This window comes from Choloepus didactylus, chromosome X (assembly GCF_015220235.1).
Source record: "Choloepus didactylus isolate mChoDid1 chromosome X, mChoDid1.pri, whole genome shotgun sequence".
NCBI classification, from domain to species: Eukaryota; Metazoa; Chordata; class Mammalia; order Pilosa; family Megalonychidae; genus Choloepus; species Choloepus didactylus.
The window spans coordinates 30,055,086-30,073,376 of NC_051334.1; the positions used below are offsets into that span (position 1 = coordinate 30,055,086).

Genomic DNA, 18,291 nt, shown 5'->3' on the forward strand with positions numbered 1-18,291 from the left:
ATTTATCGAGCACTTAAGTCTATGCCAGGTATTTTACATACATTATCTCTTTATCTTGACAAGAATATTATAATGTACTTGTTATAATTCCCTTTTATAGATAAGGAAATTCAAATGCAGAGAAGTTAGATATAGCCAGTGAGTGCCAGAGCTATTCTGACTCCAAAGCTAATGTGGGTGCTTTCTGCTATATCATGCTGCCTCAAATGAGCCTCTATGAACAAAAAGGGAATTCTGACTAAATGCTTTATTTCTTTTTTTTTAATCTTCATTTTATTGAGATATATTCATATACCACACAGTCATACAAAACAAATCGCACTTTCGATTGTTCACAGTACCATTACATAGTTGTACATTCATCACCTAAATCAATCCCTGACACCTTCATTAGCACACACACAAAAATAACAAGAATAATAATTAGAGTGAAAAAGAGCAATTGAAGTAAAAAAGAACACTGGGTACCTTTGTCTGTTTGTTTCCTTCCCCTATTTTTCTACTCATCCATCCATAAACTAGACAAAGTGGAGTGTGGACCTTATGGCTTTCCCAATCCCATTGTCACCCCTCATAAGCTACATTTTTATACAACTGTCTTCGAGATTCATGGGTTCTGGGTTGTAGTTTGATAGTTTCAGGTATCCACCACCAGCTACCCCAATTCTTTAGAACCTAAAAAGGGTTGTCTAAAGTGTGCGTAAGAGTGCCCACCAGAGTGACCTCTCGGCTCCTTTTGGAATCTCTCTGCTACTGAAGCTTATTTCATTTCCTTTCACATCCCCCTTTTGGTCAAGAAGATGTTCTCCGTCCCACGATGCCAGCTCTACATTCCTCCCCGGGAGTCATATTCCACGTTGCCAGGGAGATTCACTCCCTGGGTGTCTGATCCCACGTAGGGGGGAGGGCAGTGATTTCACCTTTCAAGTTGGCTTAGCTAGAGAGAGAGGGCCACATCTGAGCAACAAAGACGCATTCGGGAGGAGGCTCTTAGGCACAATTATAGGGAGGCCTAGCCTCTCCTTTGCAGCAACCGTCTTCCCCAGGGTAAAACCTATGGTAGAGGGCTCAACCCATCAAACCACCAGTCCCCTATATCTGTGGTCCTGTTAGCAACCATTGAGGTGGGGTAGACAAATACCCCTGCATTCTCCACAGGCTCCTCAAGGGGGCACTACATCTTTTTTTCCTTGTTTTCCTTTTTTTTTTTTTTTTAACTTTCCCTTTTTTTTTTAAATCAACTGTATGAAAAAAAAGTTAAAAAGAAAACAAACATACAATAAAAGAACATTTCAAAGAGACCATAACAAGGGAGTAAGAAAAAGACAACTAACCTAAGATAACTGCTTAACTTCCAACCTGTTCCTACTTTACCCCAAGAAAGTTACCTAATATAGCACCATTTCTGTGAACTTGTTCCTACTATATCCATCAGAAATTAACAGACCATAGTCATTCCTGGGCATCCCCAGAACGTTAAATAGCTTATCTATTCTTCTTGGATTATTGTTCCCCCTTCCTTAATTGCTCTCTATTGCTAGTTCCCCTACATTCTACATTATAAACCATTTGTTTTACATTTTTCAAAGTTCACATTAGTGGTAGCATATAATATTTCTCTTTTTGTGCCTGGCTTATTTCGCTCAGCATTATGTCTTCAAGGTTCATCCATGTTGTCATATGTTTCACGAGATCGTTCCTTCTTACTGCCGTGTAGTATTCCATCGTGTGTATATACCACATTTTATTTATCCACTCATCTGTTGAAGGACATTTGGGTTGTTTTCATCTCTTGGCAATTGTGAATAATGCTGCTATGAACATTGGCGTGCAGATATCTGTTCGTGTATTTCTTGATTAATATCCTACATAAGCATACCTTTGCATTATGCATGTTCTGAAAGCTAAAAGGAAATCAGTTTTGCAAAATACTTCAGACTTGTTTGTGAAGCAGATCTCACAGCAAACCTTTTCCTAGTATTTTGCAATCTGCATTATTTTTAAAGAACACTTACTATTTGTTGGGCATTGTGTAAACTGCTTTACATATATTATATAAGCCTAACAAAAATCCCAAGAGATGGGTGCTCTATTATATATGTTTTATAGATAAGAAAACAAGTGTAGGGAGTTACTTATCCAAGGACATATGAGTGTAAGTAGCAGAAATAGAATGCAAATTCGCAACTATCTTGAAAGTCTAGAGTCTTAACCACTATGTAAAACTGCCCCTAAGCCATGCAGTCCAAATTGTCCTCCATTTTACTCTAGTGAAAACACAAGGAAATCATGCATTCAAATTTCTCATCTTTCAAATATTATCACCCACGTGAGCTCATTATACTATTCTGTCTATTTTATATATCTTTGAAATTCTCCATAATACAAAGTTAAAAACAAATTACAGCCCAGGGCAAACTTTGCCTTGTTTTCTTTTTCCTTTTCTAAATAAGTCTCATCAATTAAAGCTCTGATCTAAAATCTGTTTTTTTTTAAGCACTAACCTATGCTATATTAGGCAGCTCTCTACTTCCATAAAAAAAAATAACAATAGGGTTTTATTTAGCAGAGATTATCATACAGCAAGTGGTTGCTAAACAAAGCTCATACGGTTATTTTAAAGAAAATTATTTCTATGTTAAGAAAATTTGTTTACGCTATACAGGTACCTAAAAGACTCCAAAGTACCCAACCAACATAGGTGGATTCCCATATTGGTTACATCCTTCTGTTCTCTCCCAGTCAGAAAATCCAATTAAGATTTCAAACGGAGAAGAAAAAAGGCAGAAATTTGATTTACCATTAATATCACCTTTCCTTTAAAGATAGCTTTGTAATTTTCCAAGTAGTTTAAGTAATGAAAACCCTCCCTTTTAACTTCTAATATTGACTAAACAGAAATGTAGTTGATATTACAATTTTATTAAATCGAATATGCCTATTTCTCAATAATCTCTTTCTCAAAAACTTCCACTGGTTCCAAATTACCAGCAGAGTAAAGTTTAAACTCCTCAACCTAGCATTCAAGGTCTAAACACCACTCTTCCTATGCAAATTAACTTCTGTTAAGCCATCAGAAATGTCATTGAAGTTTTAACCAGGGAACTGTATTCACTGCCTCCTAAAAGTCAGTCTCTGTCTTGACTTCAAGCCTTCATTACCTCATGTTTCTTTCCCTTCAAAAACGCCTCCCCCTTTCCTATACTTCCTATAGCAATACTATGTATCATTTAGGTCAGTATTCCTCACCTTTTTTTTCCCTTCAATCTAATAAATAACCTTATGAAAATCAGATGAAAGCTGTAAACCCCCTTCTCATATAAACACATATATGAAACTGTGCACATAATTTCAGGGAATTCACAAACCCCCTTCGAAGTCACGAACTTCAGTTAAAAACGTCTCTATGAGGGCCTAGTTGTAGACACATTGCCTGCAAGAGGCCTGATGTAGATGTCATCTTCTCTAAACCTGCATACTCTGGATTACCCTCAGTTTAGAACAGGTAGGAAAATGAAGAATAGCTCCAAAGAAAAAGTCAAGTTTAAACTGAGCCTTAAAGAACAGACAGGATTTGTACACACAGAGATGTAGAAGGGCATTCCAGTGGGAGGAGAATGTGAGAGAGCAGAGAAGTGCACTGAGTATATGCATAAACTGGTTGAAGTGTGAGTTCTTTCATTACCAGTGAGCATACATAGCACCTACCAGGCTGTATTAGAATTATTTGATGATGTATCTAATTCTCCCACTAGCAGGTATGCACTAAGCACCTAGCATAGTATCACATTCGTAAACTGTATGCCAAAAATATTTGTTGAATAGATGAATGTTGAAAGGTAACTGATAGGCTGGATCATAGAAAGCTTGTGATGTCACAAGATTTTAGGAGACATGTTTCAAAATTTTCAGAATTGTTTAAGGACCTCTGAACTCATATACACTAACCAACATATTAAAGATATATTATCCTAATCTTTACATTAGAGCAATTCCCTCTATCCATCAATATTACTATCTCAAGTTTCTACAATTACTTCCACTTTATGAAATTGTTCTACCTTAAAAAATTCTTGGGTTAACACTTTCTCCAAATTCATATTGATCTCCCCCTAATTCATTTAACCAATGCACTTAGAAGAATAATTTTTAAATGAATAATTTAAAAATGTTTGAAAATACATATATTATATATTAAGATTCATTCATATATATTATATGATATATAATATATATCATATAATACAGATTATATTCATATATATTATATACTGAGATTCATTTAAGACAATGAACACATAGAAACAATTTATAAAATATTTGGTGTACTTTTCATTTGATTAGGGTGTACTTTTCATTTCTATTTTGACAGAAAGCAATTCATGGTAAATGAGATGCTATACCTTGATTAGAATTGTCAGTATTTGAAAATTTTGATGAGCCCCTGGAATTCAGACACATGAAAATTAAAGTATCAAATTATTTTGACAAGAACTACTGAAGACAAATGCCCTTCATCCATTGTTTAAATTAAAAAACAAAACAAAACAAAACAAAAACACTCTGCCAGGAACAAAACCTAAAAGACAAGCAAATGGCCCAGACAACCAATTTCCCCACGTTCCTATCACATCCCAATAGATCACTTACCGTTGGGATTGCAGTGGTGCAGCTGACTCTTCTGAGCCGTCTCTGCATCAGGTCATGCTCCATACTGTTAACTTCAGCCTTCAACCGTTCTAGCTCCTCCTTCTCAAGTTTCAATTGCTTTGCTAACCTCTCCATCCTTGCTCGCTGATGTAACAGCAAGGCTATAGCATTACAGATAAAGTCATTGCAGAGAATAATATTGAACAAGTGACCTGAAAATTTCTATATACCTTGCTAATGTATAAAATACTCATAATGAATACCATCATCAAACTCTGGTTGGCATTTACTCTCAAGTCTTTCTAAACCTATTCTGTCTCTGTATCTGCTTTAATTTACCTCCTGTAACTGCTACCAAAATGACATCATCTATACAACTGTTTTGTTCTGTGATCCTTAGTTTCCCTAAGATTCTCTTTAACTATGCTTGTGTGTATTGTAAACAGGCTCAATACCAGGCAAATAGAATTACAATCATTATTACTTCCCTTTTTATTTTTTTTTTTTTAGTTTTTTTTTTTTTTAATCTTCATTTTATTGAGATATATTCACATACCACGCAGTCATACAAAACAAATCGTACTTTCGATTGTTTACAGTACCATTACATAGTGGTACATTCATCACCCAAATCAATCCCTGACACCTTCATTAGCACACACACAAAAATAACAAGAATAATAATTAGAGTGAAAAAGAGCAATTGAAGTAAAAAAGAACACTGGGTACCTTTGTCTGTTTGTTTCCTTCCCCTATTTTTCTACTCATCCATCCATAAACTAGACAAAGTGGAGTGTGGTCCTTATGGCTTTCCCAATCCCATTGTCACCCCTCATAAGCTACATTTTTATACAACTGTCTTCGAGATTCATGGGTTCTGGGTTGTAGTTTGATAGTTTCAGGTATCCACCACCAGCTACCCCAATTCTTTAGAACCTAAAAAGGGTTGTCTAAAGTGTGCATAAGAGTGTACTTCCCTTTTTAAATATTGAAAGAATACTAAATTCTCACATATCTTGAAACAATCTGAATAGACTTTAAGAAAATTATTCTCATTTATATTTAGTTAGGTCTACTATTAATTAATACAACAACATTCTTCACTACTAATTCCACTTCTTATAAATATATATTACTTATAAATATCACTCTTCCCTTGGGTCATCCTCTATTAGAAAATATACAAATTCTTTCATCCTGAACTTTAGTCTACCCTCTATGAATCTATTTTCCCACTCTGTATTCTGTATTTTGACAATATACATTTCACTTGTCTGTATTTTTCTACCAATGAATGTTCTTCCTAAAAAAGTCTTATGAGGTCATATTCTCAAGCCTACACTTTCATATTTTAAAATAAAGTCTCTACATGTCTCTGAAGTACTAGCCTTACGCTTAATAGCCAAGCTAATGCCCAACATTTAATAAATATTGAACATTTAATTAAAACTAAACACCTAAATTATTTTATTTTGCAAAGGAGCTTGCCACCTCACCATAATGACTGTACTTCATAAAACAGTTAAAATTTACCTTGTGTATAGGCGTAGTCATCTGATCCAGAACTAGAACTTCTCTGATATTTATGGCTTCCCTTTTCTCCCCCAGAACCTGGTATCACTGAAATGGGCTGAATAGGTTCTGGTGCTGCAGAGCGCTCTTCTTGGTCCACTAAATTTAAAAGATTTTCAGTCGTTGCTCGGCCTACAGTAATTTTAAAAACTGTAGTTGGGTTTGGTACTACCCGAGGAGATGGTGATGGAACGCACGAAGGTCCTGTTGGCTGGGTATATGTAATATACACAGGATTAACACTAAATGGAGGTTTTGGTTGACTAGATATCCCTCTTGAAGGAGAACTTGAAGGTGGTGTGGTGGCGGTGTACAGTGAGTGCTGATTCCGTGGAGATGGTTGATTACTGATGGGTGAAGGACTCCTATTAATTGCCGTCCCAGGTCTCTGAGAGGGTTCAACTGTAATTTCTATCTTCTTCATGGAACCTTTGGGTAAGCCAGATGCAGTGTATGGGAGATAGGCTACTGAATGGCTTCCCTGTTTCTGATAGCTAAGCGGTCCTTGCTGATATGGATGGGGTGGAGTAGTTGAAGGACTAGGTGGCATAAAGACGTGGGAACTTGGGTGGCCCAACTGGGAAGGTTGCACTTGATGCTGTGGCGAGCTGAAGGGTGAAGGACACTGAGAAGGAGGCGGCGAATGATAAGCAGATTGAGGGATTTGTTGTTGTTTGGGAGAATACTGAGAAGGTTGATAGTTCTGTTGATGTGGATAAACAGGTAAAGGACGTTGACTATAATGAGGAACTGGGCCCTGTGGTGAGGGCTGCCATGGCGTGCTCTGAGGAGTCTGTCTTCCCGATGAACTCTGAGATGTCTGTCTAATATAAATAGAACCAGGAGACCCATAGAGATTGCTTGGAATTTGTGGAAGAATTTGTAAAGCTCTTGGTACAGTCTGTCCAGAAGGGAGGTTTTGGGATACTGTAACAGTAATTGGGTTTGTGCTATGCCGAGGTATGTGCATGTATGAAGGCGGTGGTGGCGGCGGTGGTGAAGGCCCTTGTATAGCAGATGGATTCATTCCTGTTTGCATGGAAGATGGCTGTTGAGATGGCTGTGAAGGAGTAGTAGCTGCACTTCTATTCTGCTCATTCATAAAAAATGGATTGTAGTTGGGAGTAGCAGCCACAACGGCAGGAGCTGAGTGTGGTTCCTGAACTAAACATATCAGCTGTTTACCTGCTGTATGTTGTGGATCAATATGTCCATCACTTGAGCTATGCACCAGTGTTCGACCACCATTAAGTTGAGCTCCATCTCCATGGTGGTAGCTACTAGGAGAATGGATACCCAAGTTAATATGCAAAAGGCGATTTCTACTCATCCTGTTGTCATCTGGACTATGGTATTCCATATATAAGTATTTGCTACTCTCCTGGGAAAGGGCTCGGCAACAGGCTTCAAGATTATTGTTATTCTGGGAGAGAAAAATGGTAAAAGTAACATTGGCAAATTTGACAAATCCTAGTAGTGGAAATCAGGTTTTGCCAAAGAATTATGCAAATACACTTGCTGTAGAATAAGTAGAGAACAGTATTTTAACCACAAAATATTTCATAGTCAGAAATGGAGATCCCAAATGATTCATATTATTTTATAAATATTTAATTCACAGTACTTACTCTGCTACTGCTACTGTTACAGAAATGTATCTACTAATGAACATTTTTACTCAGCCCCAATTTTTCTGACTCGAAATCATTTTATACTTGTATTTCAACAAAGTAGAATGGTGGACTAATCTTGGATTCACCACAATTGATGCAATATATAAGGGCAAGTAATATTCATCATTGACATTTACACTGATAAACATGAAAATAACCACGTTTTAGTTTTCAAAAGGCAATGAAATCACAAACGGGAGAAAAAAAATTATAATGAAATTCTTAAAGAGTCAGCAATAAATTTTCTAACACAACCTTCACTTTTATTTTAATCAAATTTACCCTTAACTTCAATTGTCTGTATTATTATGAAAGAGTTAAGCTAAACAAAGAAATCAGTAAAAAACAAGCCCACATTTTAAATTATATTCCCATGACTTGGCCAAAGTTATTATAATTTAACAAAAAACCTGATCTCTACTACTTTAATGAAATTTATTCATGCTCCCATAGTCTCAGATGTTTTGCCCATTGAAAGGCGGTTTGGTATACTTTCAATATCATTTAATGATTTGAATTTTTTGTGTTATACACATATACAAAGATGGTAATAGCAAACTAACCTTTTGTAAGTTACAAGTGACAGAAATCAAACTTAAAAGCCAGTTTAAATTCTTGGTCACCTGACTCCCAGTTCTCTTTCCACTAAAACACTATAACTTCAAGGGAGAAGATGTTACTACTTATTATACTGAAAGTTTAGGATGTAAAAGATGGTTCAGTCAAGTAAAACTTTACAAAATGAATTCCCAGAAATTTAAAGAACTGGCTTTTTCAAAATCCCATATATAATTTATATCCTTTTCCTTACATAGATCTTTTAACGCTAAAATTCAAATATTTTTTAAAATGTTTTTTGAGTCATAGAAAAAGTATTTGTTAAAGTTTAAGAAGGAAACAATTAGAACTCAACAAATTGGCTTCTTCTTATCCTGCTTGAAATGCTGATAGAGAGAAACTAGATATTAAAAAGCAAATTTGGGACCAAACGATTCAAATTGATTGCCAACTAGGAAATGTCACTGATAAATATCTAAAGAAATAAATATGAAAAGTGAAAATAAAGTGTCTTCTTCAAGTTTTTAATAAACCTATGGCTTAGGGGAGTACAAAAAGTAGAATGGTTCATTTGAGATCTAAAACAGTCACAGATACTTTACCAAAAAATATCAATAATCCTGAAATTTCATGTTTTCTACATTGATTCGGGTGACCAAATTAATATTGCTGCATAAAGGATACAAATTTAAAATGAAACAAAGTTGGATTTGTCAGTCTATTCAAATGCATGTCTCCAGTGACAAGTTGAATATATTTTCCTATCAAAAAAAATTATAACTAGACTCCAATGTTCCATTTTTGACCAGCTAAATTTCTTAAAAAAAAAAAAAAAAGATAAAAAATTTTTTTCCAAACAGGAAATATGAAGAATGGTTAAAGAAATAAAAATTTAGTTGGATAAAGAGATCAGAATTTTTAATAAGAAATAAATGAACACTCTTGAAAGGACTGTGGTAAAAAAGCATCATACTTATGCTTCTAATCTTCTCAACTGATGATTAACCTCATCTCTCTACAGGTTTAGCTTATATCTTGAGTCCCTCAGCCTACAGAAACATAGAATTTGAACATGAGAATTGACTGTGTGTGTGAAGAAGACCAGTAGGCAGGGTAGAAGTACTGCTCCCAAGAGCAATCAAACAGGGAAATACCATAACTCAAAACTTACTGAGATCCTGTGATATAGTGAATGTGATTAATTCCACTGAATGGTGTGCTTGGGAGTGGTTGAAATGAGAAAGTTTATGTTTATATATATATGTGTGTGTGTGTGTGTGTGTGTATGTTTATGTGTGTGTGTGTGTGTGTGTGTGTGTATTCCCACAATAAAGAAAAAAGAAAGAGCGAGCAACTAAAGAGACAATGTGAATGAAATGCAATATGTGATCCTGGATGAGATCTAACAAGGGAGGAGAAAAGGCTTAAAAGGACATAACTGGGACATACAGTCTAGGATATTGTAATGATACAGTTGAGATCCAAACTGTAACTCTTAAAGATTTGGAGACTAATGGCACAACCCCAAATATTTAAAAAGTGAAACACATGAGGAAAATTCTTTTCTTTCACTACATCACTTCACTCTTTTCTCTAAACTAGTGGTTCTCAATGGAAGTGCAACCTTACCTCCCAGGGGACATTTGGTAATATCTAGAGACATCTTTGGTTGTCACAATCGTGGGAATGCTACTAAACATCCTACAACGCACAAGGCAGACCCCTACAACAAAGAATTATCTAGACCAAAAGGTGAATAGTGTCAAGCTTGAGAAACCCTGCTCTAAATTTTTCCCTCTCATACAAGAAAACTGGGTTCTGGTTGCGTAATACAAAGCCAGCTCTAATAAGGAAAAATATAACTTAATATACCATTTTTGATAGGTAATCTACCTGTAACATGCATTGGGACACCACACCCTCTGGAATCTCAGGGAAACGTTGTCGGAGATCATGGAGAACCTGAATATCAAGCTGTGGGTTGCTTTGCGCCATGCCAGAGCAAACGGTGATCAAGTTTCTCTTAGGGAATGGATGTTAACCAGCTTTCCAGTAGTAATGATCCTCCAATACCGCAGTCATTTTCTATTAAAAGAAATTAAAGTGTGGTTAAATTTAATTACATGTTTTAATTTATTCAAATAGTTACCATCAACCATATTAAAATAGAGAAAACTAAAACTAGTATACTTAATTCCAAAGTTGGAAAATTGACAAATTCAACTTAGCCAGAGAGACTTTTCTGACATAATATAGGCAAATACTGGATTAAAAGCAAAAAACAAAGCCAAAAAACAACTTCAGTTCCAGTTTAATGATAAATAAAAGGGCAGCAGCAGCAGTTAGAATTAGAGTATTATTATTTGGCAACCATATTTTTCTAGCCTTGAGAAATCCTACTTATGTATAGTCACTCAGCTTTCCCAGGGGTTGTCATATTACTCCTCTAAAATGGAGTAATCATTTTGATGTCTGAAATAATATAATCTTCAGGAAATAAACACCACAAAGCACACTTGTCCTGTCTGCCTTTTATTTCCCCTGTACTTTGAAGTCAAAAGGCTTGAATTTGAAATCTGACTAAAGGAAACTCAATGTCTAAATGAAATAACAGAACAAAGAATACAGAAATGCATAATCCTTTGTTTTCAAAGATGATGTGAGTGGCTCATCATGAGTTACACCTGCCTAGCTAAGCTCTCACCTAGTTCCGGTGCCCTTGACACAGGCACAAAAATGGCAGGATTTGGGGTGCAGTCTGACTAGAGGTAACTGCTCTTAATCTCACTGGCACTAGGCAAGTTTACCACCCATGTAAATAAGGCAACAGTGAAGCAATAATGATGCATCAAAAATCAACTGGCAGTATCAAGGGTAAATTAACCAGTCCACTTTTTAAAAGGGAAAAATGTGCAATGTATACCTTACTATCACATGTTTCTGCTGTGTTTACTCACTAAACAGTTATTTTAAAGAATGAGAAGTATCTGCACCTTCAGAGGACATATGGAAACCATAATTATGATACACACCTGAACCACACACAAGGGGAGGGTTCATCCTACACCAAATTTTTCCTTGCAAATAGGCCTTAGGACTTTAAATCATGCCACTGCTTGTGGCAATGTAGAGAACTATGGAGAATATTTTAAAATTAAAAGATATTGAAAGAAAATATTTAATTACTTTTGCTGGTTTGTAATTCAGTCGATAACTAAAAAATAAATACAATTTCAAATTTCACTTTCATTGCGGGCAGGGAATTTCATTTTGCATGTAGTCTGCTGACTTACTGGATATGCTGGTTTGGATGTATTATGTCCCCCCAAACGCCATTATCTTTGATGCAGTCTTGTGTGGGCAGGAAACGTATTGGTGTTGATTGGGTTGGAGACTTTTGATTGGATGTTTCCGTGGAGATGTGATCATTCAACTGTGGGCGAGATCTTTCATTGGATAATTTCCATGGAGGTGTGGCCCCGCCCATTCAGCATTGGCCTTGATGAGTTTACTGGAGCACTATATAAGCTCAGACAGAAGGACCGAGCTTGCTACAGCCAAGAGAGACACTTTGAAGAACACACAGGAGCTGAGAGAGGAACTGCAGTTTACAGAGACATTTTGGAGACAGCCTTTGAAAGCAGACGTTTGCTCCAGAAAAGCTAAGAGAGGACAAATGCCCCAAGAGCAACTGAGAGTGACATTTTGGAGAGAAGCTGAAGTCTAGAGAGGAACGTCCTGGGAGAAAGCCATTTTGAAACCAGAACTCTGGAGCAGACACCAGCCACGTGCCTTCCCAGCTAACAGAGGTTCTCCGGACACCATTGGCCATCCTCCAGTGAAGTATCCGATTGTTCATGCATTACCTTGGACACTTGATGGCCTTAAGACTGTAACTGTGTAACCAAATAAACCCTCTTTTATAAAAGCCAATCCATTTCTGGTGTTTTGCATTCCAGCAGCACTAGCAAACTAGAACAATGGAGATCCAGCTCTCTCTTCCCTCTTCCAAGCCAACATTTTCAAAGAGTTACATATACTCTTTGTGTCTATGGGGTGGCCACAAACCCCAATATATAAGATGCTGCACTTAACCACAGATGAAAACCTAAGAACTATTAGAGACTACTTTAATGACTTCCAACCACCAACATGGAAGATATCTAAAGAACATGATGAAAAAGTAAAACATAAGGAGTATGCAGATAGCTTCTGATTTGCATGTACACAGGCTTTATGGCCACCCTGTACTATGATACTTGATGCAATTCACTTCTTAGGCCCTCTACCCTAGCTCGCCACACTGTTCCACTGAAATACTCTCTCCATTATCTCTCTGCTGGTAAATCCAGAGGACATCTTCTGGTACCCACCCCCCTTGACCTCTGCAGCAGGATACTACTGACCATGCCTTCATTTTTGCAATGCCCTTTCTTTTTTTAGCATCTGTGACATCACACTAGCCTGGTTTCTTCCTACCTCTTGTCACTTCTCTTTGATGTTGATGTTTCCTTGGTTTTTGGCCTAGGCTGGTTCCTCTTCTCATTCTACTCTTGCCCAGTGATCACATCCACTACTAAGGTTTCAATAACATTTAAAGACTGATGATTCCTAAATTTGTATCTTGAGCTTGATGCTCTCTTTGAGACTCCAGACACATATAGCCAACTGCCTATACACAGCATCACCTGGTAATACCCAAAGGTATCAGTCAACATGTCCCCAAAGGAACTCATCTGCTCATCACAACCCTTCCTCAAATGTTCTCCCCATGAATGTTACCACTATTCACTCAGTTAACAAAACTAGAAATCAGGGTGTATCATCCTTGACTTCTCACTCTAACAAAACCAACTAAACAGAGTGTGAAGTCAAGCAGGTCATGGTTTGAATCTTGGTTCTGCCACTTATTGGTCTCTAGGAAAGATACCCAATCCTTAAACCTTAGAAGCTTCATCTATAAAATGGAAATAATAGTAGGGTTGTAGTAAAATTTCAATGGCCAACTATGTCAGAAAGCATTAGTTGCTATTATTCAGGTCATATTTGACTATCATTCTCGTCAACATTGTAATAATAACTTCCTGCTGGTCTACCTGCCTCTGTTCTTGCCCTTCTCTGTACTACAGCTAGAATAGTTGTTTTCTAAGATGCAAATCTGATCATGTCCTCTCCACTTGCTGCATACCAACCAAATGGAACCACGTGTGGTCCTAAGCATGAATGTGCTGTGCCTCCTCCTCTGAAGGCATTAGCCCATGATGATCCATCTGCCTGACATAGTTTTCCATCTCCCCTCCTTTCCCCCACTTCTCCAAATCCTATTAATCCTATACATGTCAGTTTTGGTGGCAGCTAGCTCCTCTAAGGAGGCTTCCACTGACATACCCTCTACATAGTCCTGTTGTGATGCCTCTCCTCCAGCTACACTGGGCTAGAGGACTCTCCACTATGCTGCCACAGCAGGCTGTGCATGCCCTCATTGTAGCACTTACCATGCTATACTGAAACCACCTGTGAACCTGAAGGTTTCTCATATAAAACTGTATCTCCACTTGGAATGTGTTGTTATGCCAGAGTGAGGAAGTATTCAAAAAATGATGGAAGCATGTCACAAGGACTCAGGAGTCAGCCTGAAGAAAAATCTGTGCCAGCCAAATCTGTGACAATTTGAGCACCAAAATAATTAAGGACAGTAATGAATTTTTAAAAAAAGTAGGAAACCATGAGTCCATACCAATAAAAGAAAGTTAAATATACATACACATGCCTACACACACACTTACATACATACATAAAGGGGGAGAAGGGAAGACCCTAGCTGATAAATGTGAAGGGAGTGCTGGAGCTTGAAAAATCATCATTTTGCGGCCATCACAGTAGAGACCGGTTCAGGCAAGAATCATCAATGAATGCTACATCAGAGGACTTTTTGATGAAGAGTAGGATATTTGAACCATCTTCAAGTGTCTCACCCAAAGATCGCTCATTAGTTGCAAGGGGGAAAATTTTAACCATATCATGGATAAACTGAACAATATCTTGACTCTGGGTTATCAAAATTAACATCACCAATGAGGGACAGAGGGACATGTGCCTCCAAATCTGATACCCTGAGAAGGACGTATCACTACAAAGAATTTCAGTCAGGGGCATAACTTGAAAGTATTCATGAGGAACCATCAAACAAACACAAAATGATAAATGTTCTATTAAAATAATGGGGTGCAGGGTGGGATGTCATGATTTCATCTTTAAAAATGTCAATGTCCTAAAAGACAAGGCTGGGAAAATGTTCTAGATTATAGGAGACAGAGGCATGACAACTAAATGTAACACCTGATCCTAGACTAGATCATATACTAAAGGAGGAAAACAATAAAAGAAATTAATGGACCAACTGACAAAACTGGAATATGGATGGTAGAGTAGAAACAGTATACCATCAAAGTTAATTTTACTGAATTTACTAAATTTACTGAATTGATAGCTGTGCTATGGTTATAATGAGAATATCTATTTTTAGGAATCATGCAATGAAACATTTAGGCAGAAAGAGCATGATGTATACAACTTATTCTCAAATGGTTTGGGGAAAAATCATTTATATGTATATGTTTGTATATACAATCATGCATGCAAGGGTGAACAAATGATAAAGTGAACAGGGAAAAATGATAACAGGTGAATTGGGATAAAGAGTAGACGGTGTTCTTTGTACTATTTTTATTCTTGCAACTTTTCTCTAAGTTTGAAATTATTTCCAAATAAAAAGTTTACCCTTCATGAAGACCCTGTAGCTTCATTCAGGGTATATGCCTTGCTCACTACTGCATTTTTTGAGGCTAACACCCAGTGCCTGCTCAAATATTTGTTAAATTATGAAGACTCAATTTTACTGTATTAAATGAACATACCTAATAAGACAGATTTGGATAAAACATTTCATATTTTAAAAAAATTATGTAATAGTTTTTAGATGAAACTTGTCCCCCTCTTACCCCCCACCCCCAACTGGGGGAGCAGGGATCACCTACATAGAATGGTTTGCCTGAATAACTAGGAAAATAGGCTTAGGCTACTAAATCATTGGGTACATCTTTCCAGTGTGCTCCTTTAAAAATATTCCAAATCTGAAATGCTAAGAGGTTCTACCAGATTAACAATCTAGGCTTTAATTTAAAATTAACACATCAAAATATTAAATTAAAACATCATCCAAATAGGGAGTTACAGGTTTATGGTGAGGCAGACGCTGAGAGAGGAGGAAAGACCTCTGGTACAAATAAGCTACCTGCTTTAGGACATACAAATTCCTTAGTGCTAATTTAACTTTTTTCTCCAACAGTGTTTGAATTATCTACCTTTCTAACCAAAACAAACATTACTTGCATTTTCACAGTTAGGCAATCTATAATTTGCACTAGCTAAAGGAACCCTAACTAGATTTGTTTAAACCTGCCAAGCCACTGAAGCTCTAAGGCAGTGCTGTCCAATCAAAGCATAATGCAAGTTATGCATGTTATTTTAAATGTTCTAGTTGCCACATTAAAAGAGCAAAACAGGTGAAATAGGTTTTAATATATTTTATTTAACCCAATATATCTAAATTATTGTTTTAAACATGTAATTAATATAAAAATTATTGATCAGATATCTAACATTCTTTTTTCAAACTAAGTCCTTGAAATCCAGCGTGTATTTTATACACACAGCACATCTCAATTCAGACTGGCCACATTTCAAGTGCTCAGTAACCACATGGGGTTAGTGGCTATAATACCGGAAAGCACAGCTCTAAAGCTTTAGGATTTTCATTTAATTGACAGGCTAAGACCTATAACTCAGATTCTCTTCTTCAAAATTTCCTTGAGGGTAGGCAATTGACTAGGCACAGGGACTAACACAGACTAGGTGTTCAATAAATATTTGTTAGAAGAATTAAAAATTTCAATTCATTGAATTTGATGGTAGAAATGACCTTAAGTAATCAAATCTGCCTGTATTTATATATGATATAACAGCTTTTCTATCAGGAAATGTTTCCTCAATATTTGAAGGGCTAACCACATTAAGAACACCTCATGGCTATTTAAGCCATATTCAATAAACAGCTTCTGAAGCACCCCAAAGGCTTAAGGCGAGCTTTCCTAGTGGCTCCAAAGTATGGTTTTACTAATTTCCAAACTCTAATTATAAGTCTCTACAATATAAGGGTAATGCAGAGTTGCCTTTTTATAAGAAGAAAAGGCGACAAGGGTCAAGAACAAACAGATTTCAGGTGGCAAGATCTTGGGGGTCAGCAAACCCCCATCAAACCCCCATCGATTTATCACCCAAACAGGGGTTTACAGGTATGGGGGGAGGTCGAGGGCTGAAAGGGGAGGAAAGACTTCTCGTACAAGTAAGTTTCCTGCTTTAGGACATATGAGAAGCAGAGCTAGAGAGAAGCTGTTGCCTCCCCCTTCTTTTTTTTTAAATGGTTACAAATATTGCCTTTGAAGAAACATATTAAAGCATCTTTAAAATTCAAGCCAACAACTTACACACCCACAAAGATGTCTACCATCTGAAAAGATGATTAAGTAGGCCTACTTTTCACAAAAAGCAGGAATCTAAACTGATAAAAACTTATTCTTCCGTAAGGGATTACATACATAATCTTAATAGTAGTTATCACTGTACCCTGTACAAACATTCACTCACATAAGCACTAATTGACGTGGATAATCATTAAGTATTTCATGGTAATACATAACAGTCTCAAACTTAATTTCTTAATGATTATAAAGTGTTAAAATCTTTAACAAAAGAAATTTCCTTTCTGCTCACTGGGGGGGTAAGCTAACTGACAGTTTGCAAACAGAAAATATTCCAGCCAATAAGATGAGCCAGTTTCCCTAGAAACACTTCAAGTTTTACAGTAAAGTACTACACTGTATTTTTGTATTTAATCCCATACACTACAACCAAAATGAAACATTCTCATGTGCTATCTAAATATTTGTTAGAATATTTGATATTCTCATGTGTTACAGATTTGGATATGAGGCGGATGAAAAACACAATCTATTGTCTATATATATCAAGGTATGTAACAACTACGCAAAATATACAAAATACACATAATTTCTTAACAACATTATAATGGGCTACCACTTTTTATACAATATTATGATTAGCAATAAGTTGAGACCTTTAAACAAGGCAGAGGACTCAAGCAGTAGCTGAGCTATACAGGCTAGGCATGTTGCTACCAAATTCCTGGGACACCCTTGAAACACCCCCAATAAAGCACAGATGTCCACAGCTGGGGATAGTGGAGCTGTGTCAGTGGTAACCTAATCCTAGAGCAAGAAAGAAGAGATGCTGAAGGCATAAACCCTATGATCAGCACAGTTCTGGGGCCACACGAACCAGGAGACTCTGCAGGGTCAGGTCTTTACTTTCTGGGAGCTTTGCAGGGATTCCTAATTCCTGAGGAAAGAGCCGAGACTGAGGGCCTAGATGCTACTTACTTAGCAGTGGAATCACTGAGGCTTCCTTCAGTGGCACAGATTTCTCCCTAATTCACAAGGGCTGGCCCCACCATGGTGCAGTGGGTTCTGTTCCTGAAGGAGCAGCTGCCAGGATTTCTCCCAACACAACTGCTCTTCTCAATCAGAGAGGAAGCTCCCCAAGAACACTGCTTTAATGCCCCAATTCCCCAAACCCTAGAAAATGACGGCAAAACCTAATGCTTTCTTTCGACTGTTTTTTCCTGAGCTCAGCAAATATGCAGGGAGGTGCTGTTGTGGTCCAGAGTATCTTACCTCTACCAGAATTTTAGCTCACCTCC

At 37.0% G+C, this 18,291-nt stretch overlaps 1 protein-coding gene across 3 annotated transcripts in view; it reads right to left on the reverse strand.

Moving 5' to 3' along the window:
• The window catches only part of TAB3 (TGF-beta activated kinase 1 (MAP3K7) binding protein 3), a 101,837-nt gene that overhangs the window by 39,465 nt on the left and 44,081 nt on the right, over window positions 1-18,291 (reverse strand). For 2 of the 3 annotated variants that reach the window (XM_037821630.1, XM_037821631.1), the window contains exons 3-5: window positions 10,347-10,538; window positions 6,184-7,645; window positions 4,651-4,811 (exon numbers count right to left, since the gene is read on the reverse strand). In XM_037821630.1, the coding sequence (XP_037677558.1) occupies window positions 4,651-4,811; window positions 6,184-7,645; window positions 10,347-10,448 (1,725 nt within the window). In that variant the 5' untranslated portion in view covers window positions 10,449-10,538. Of the gene's footprint in view, window positions 1-4,650; window positions 4,812-6,183; window positions 7,646-10,346; window positions 10,539-11,746; window positions 11,807-18,291 lie in introns of those variants that run through there. The other variant, XM_037821632.1, reaches the window with a different exon arrangement.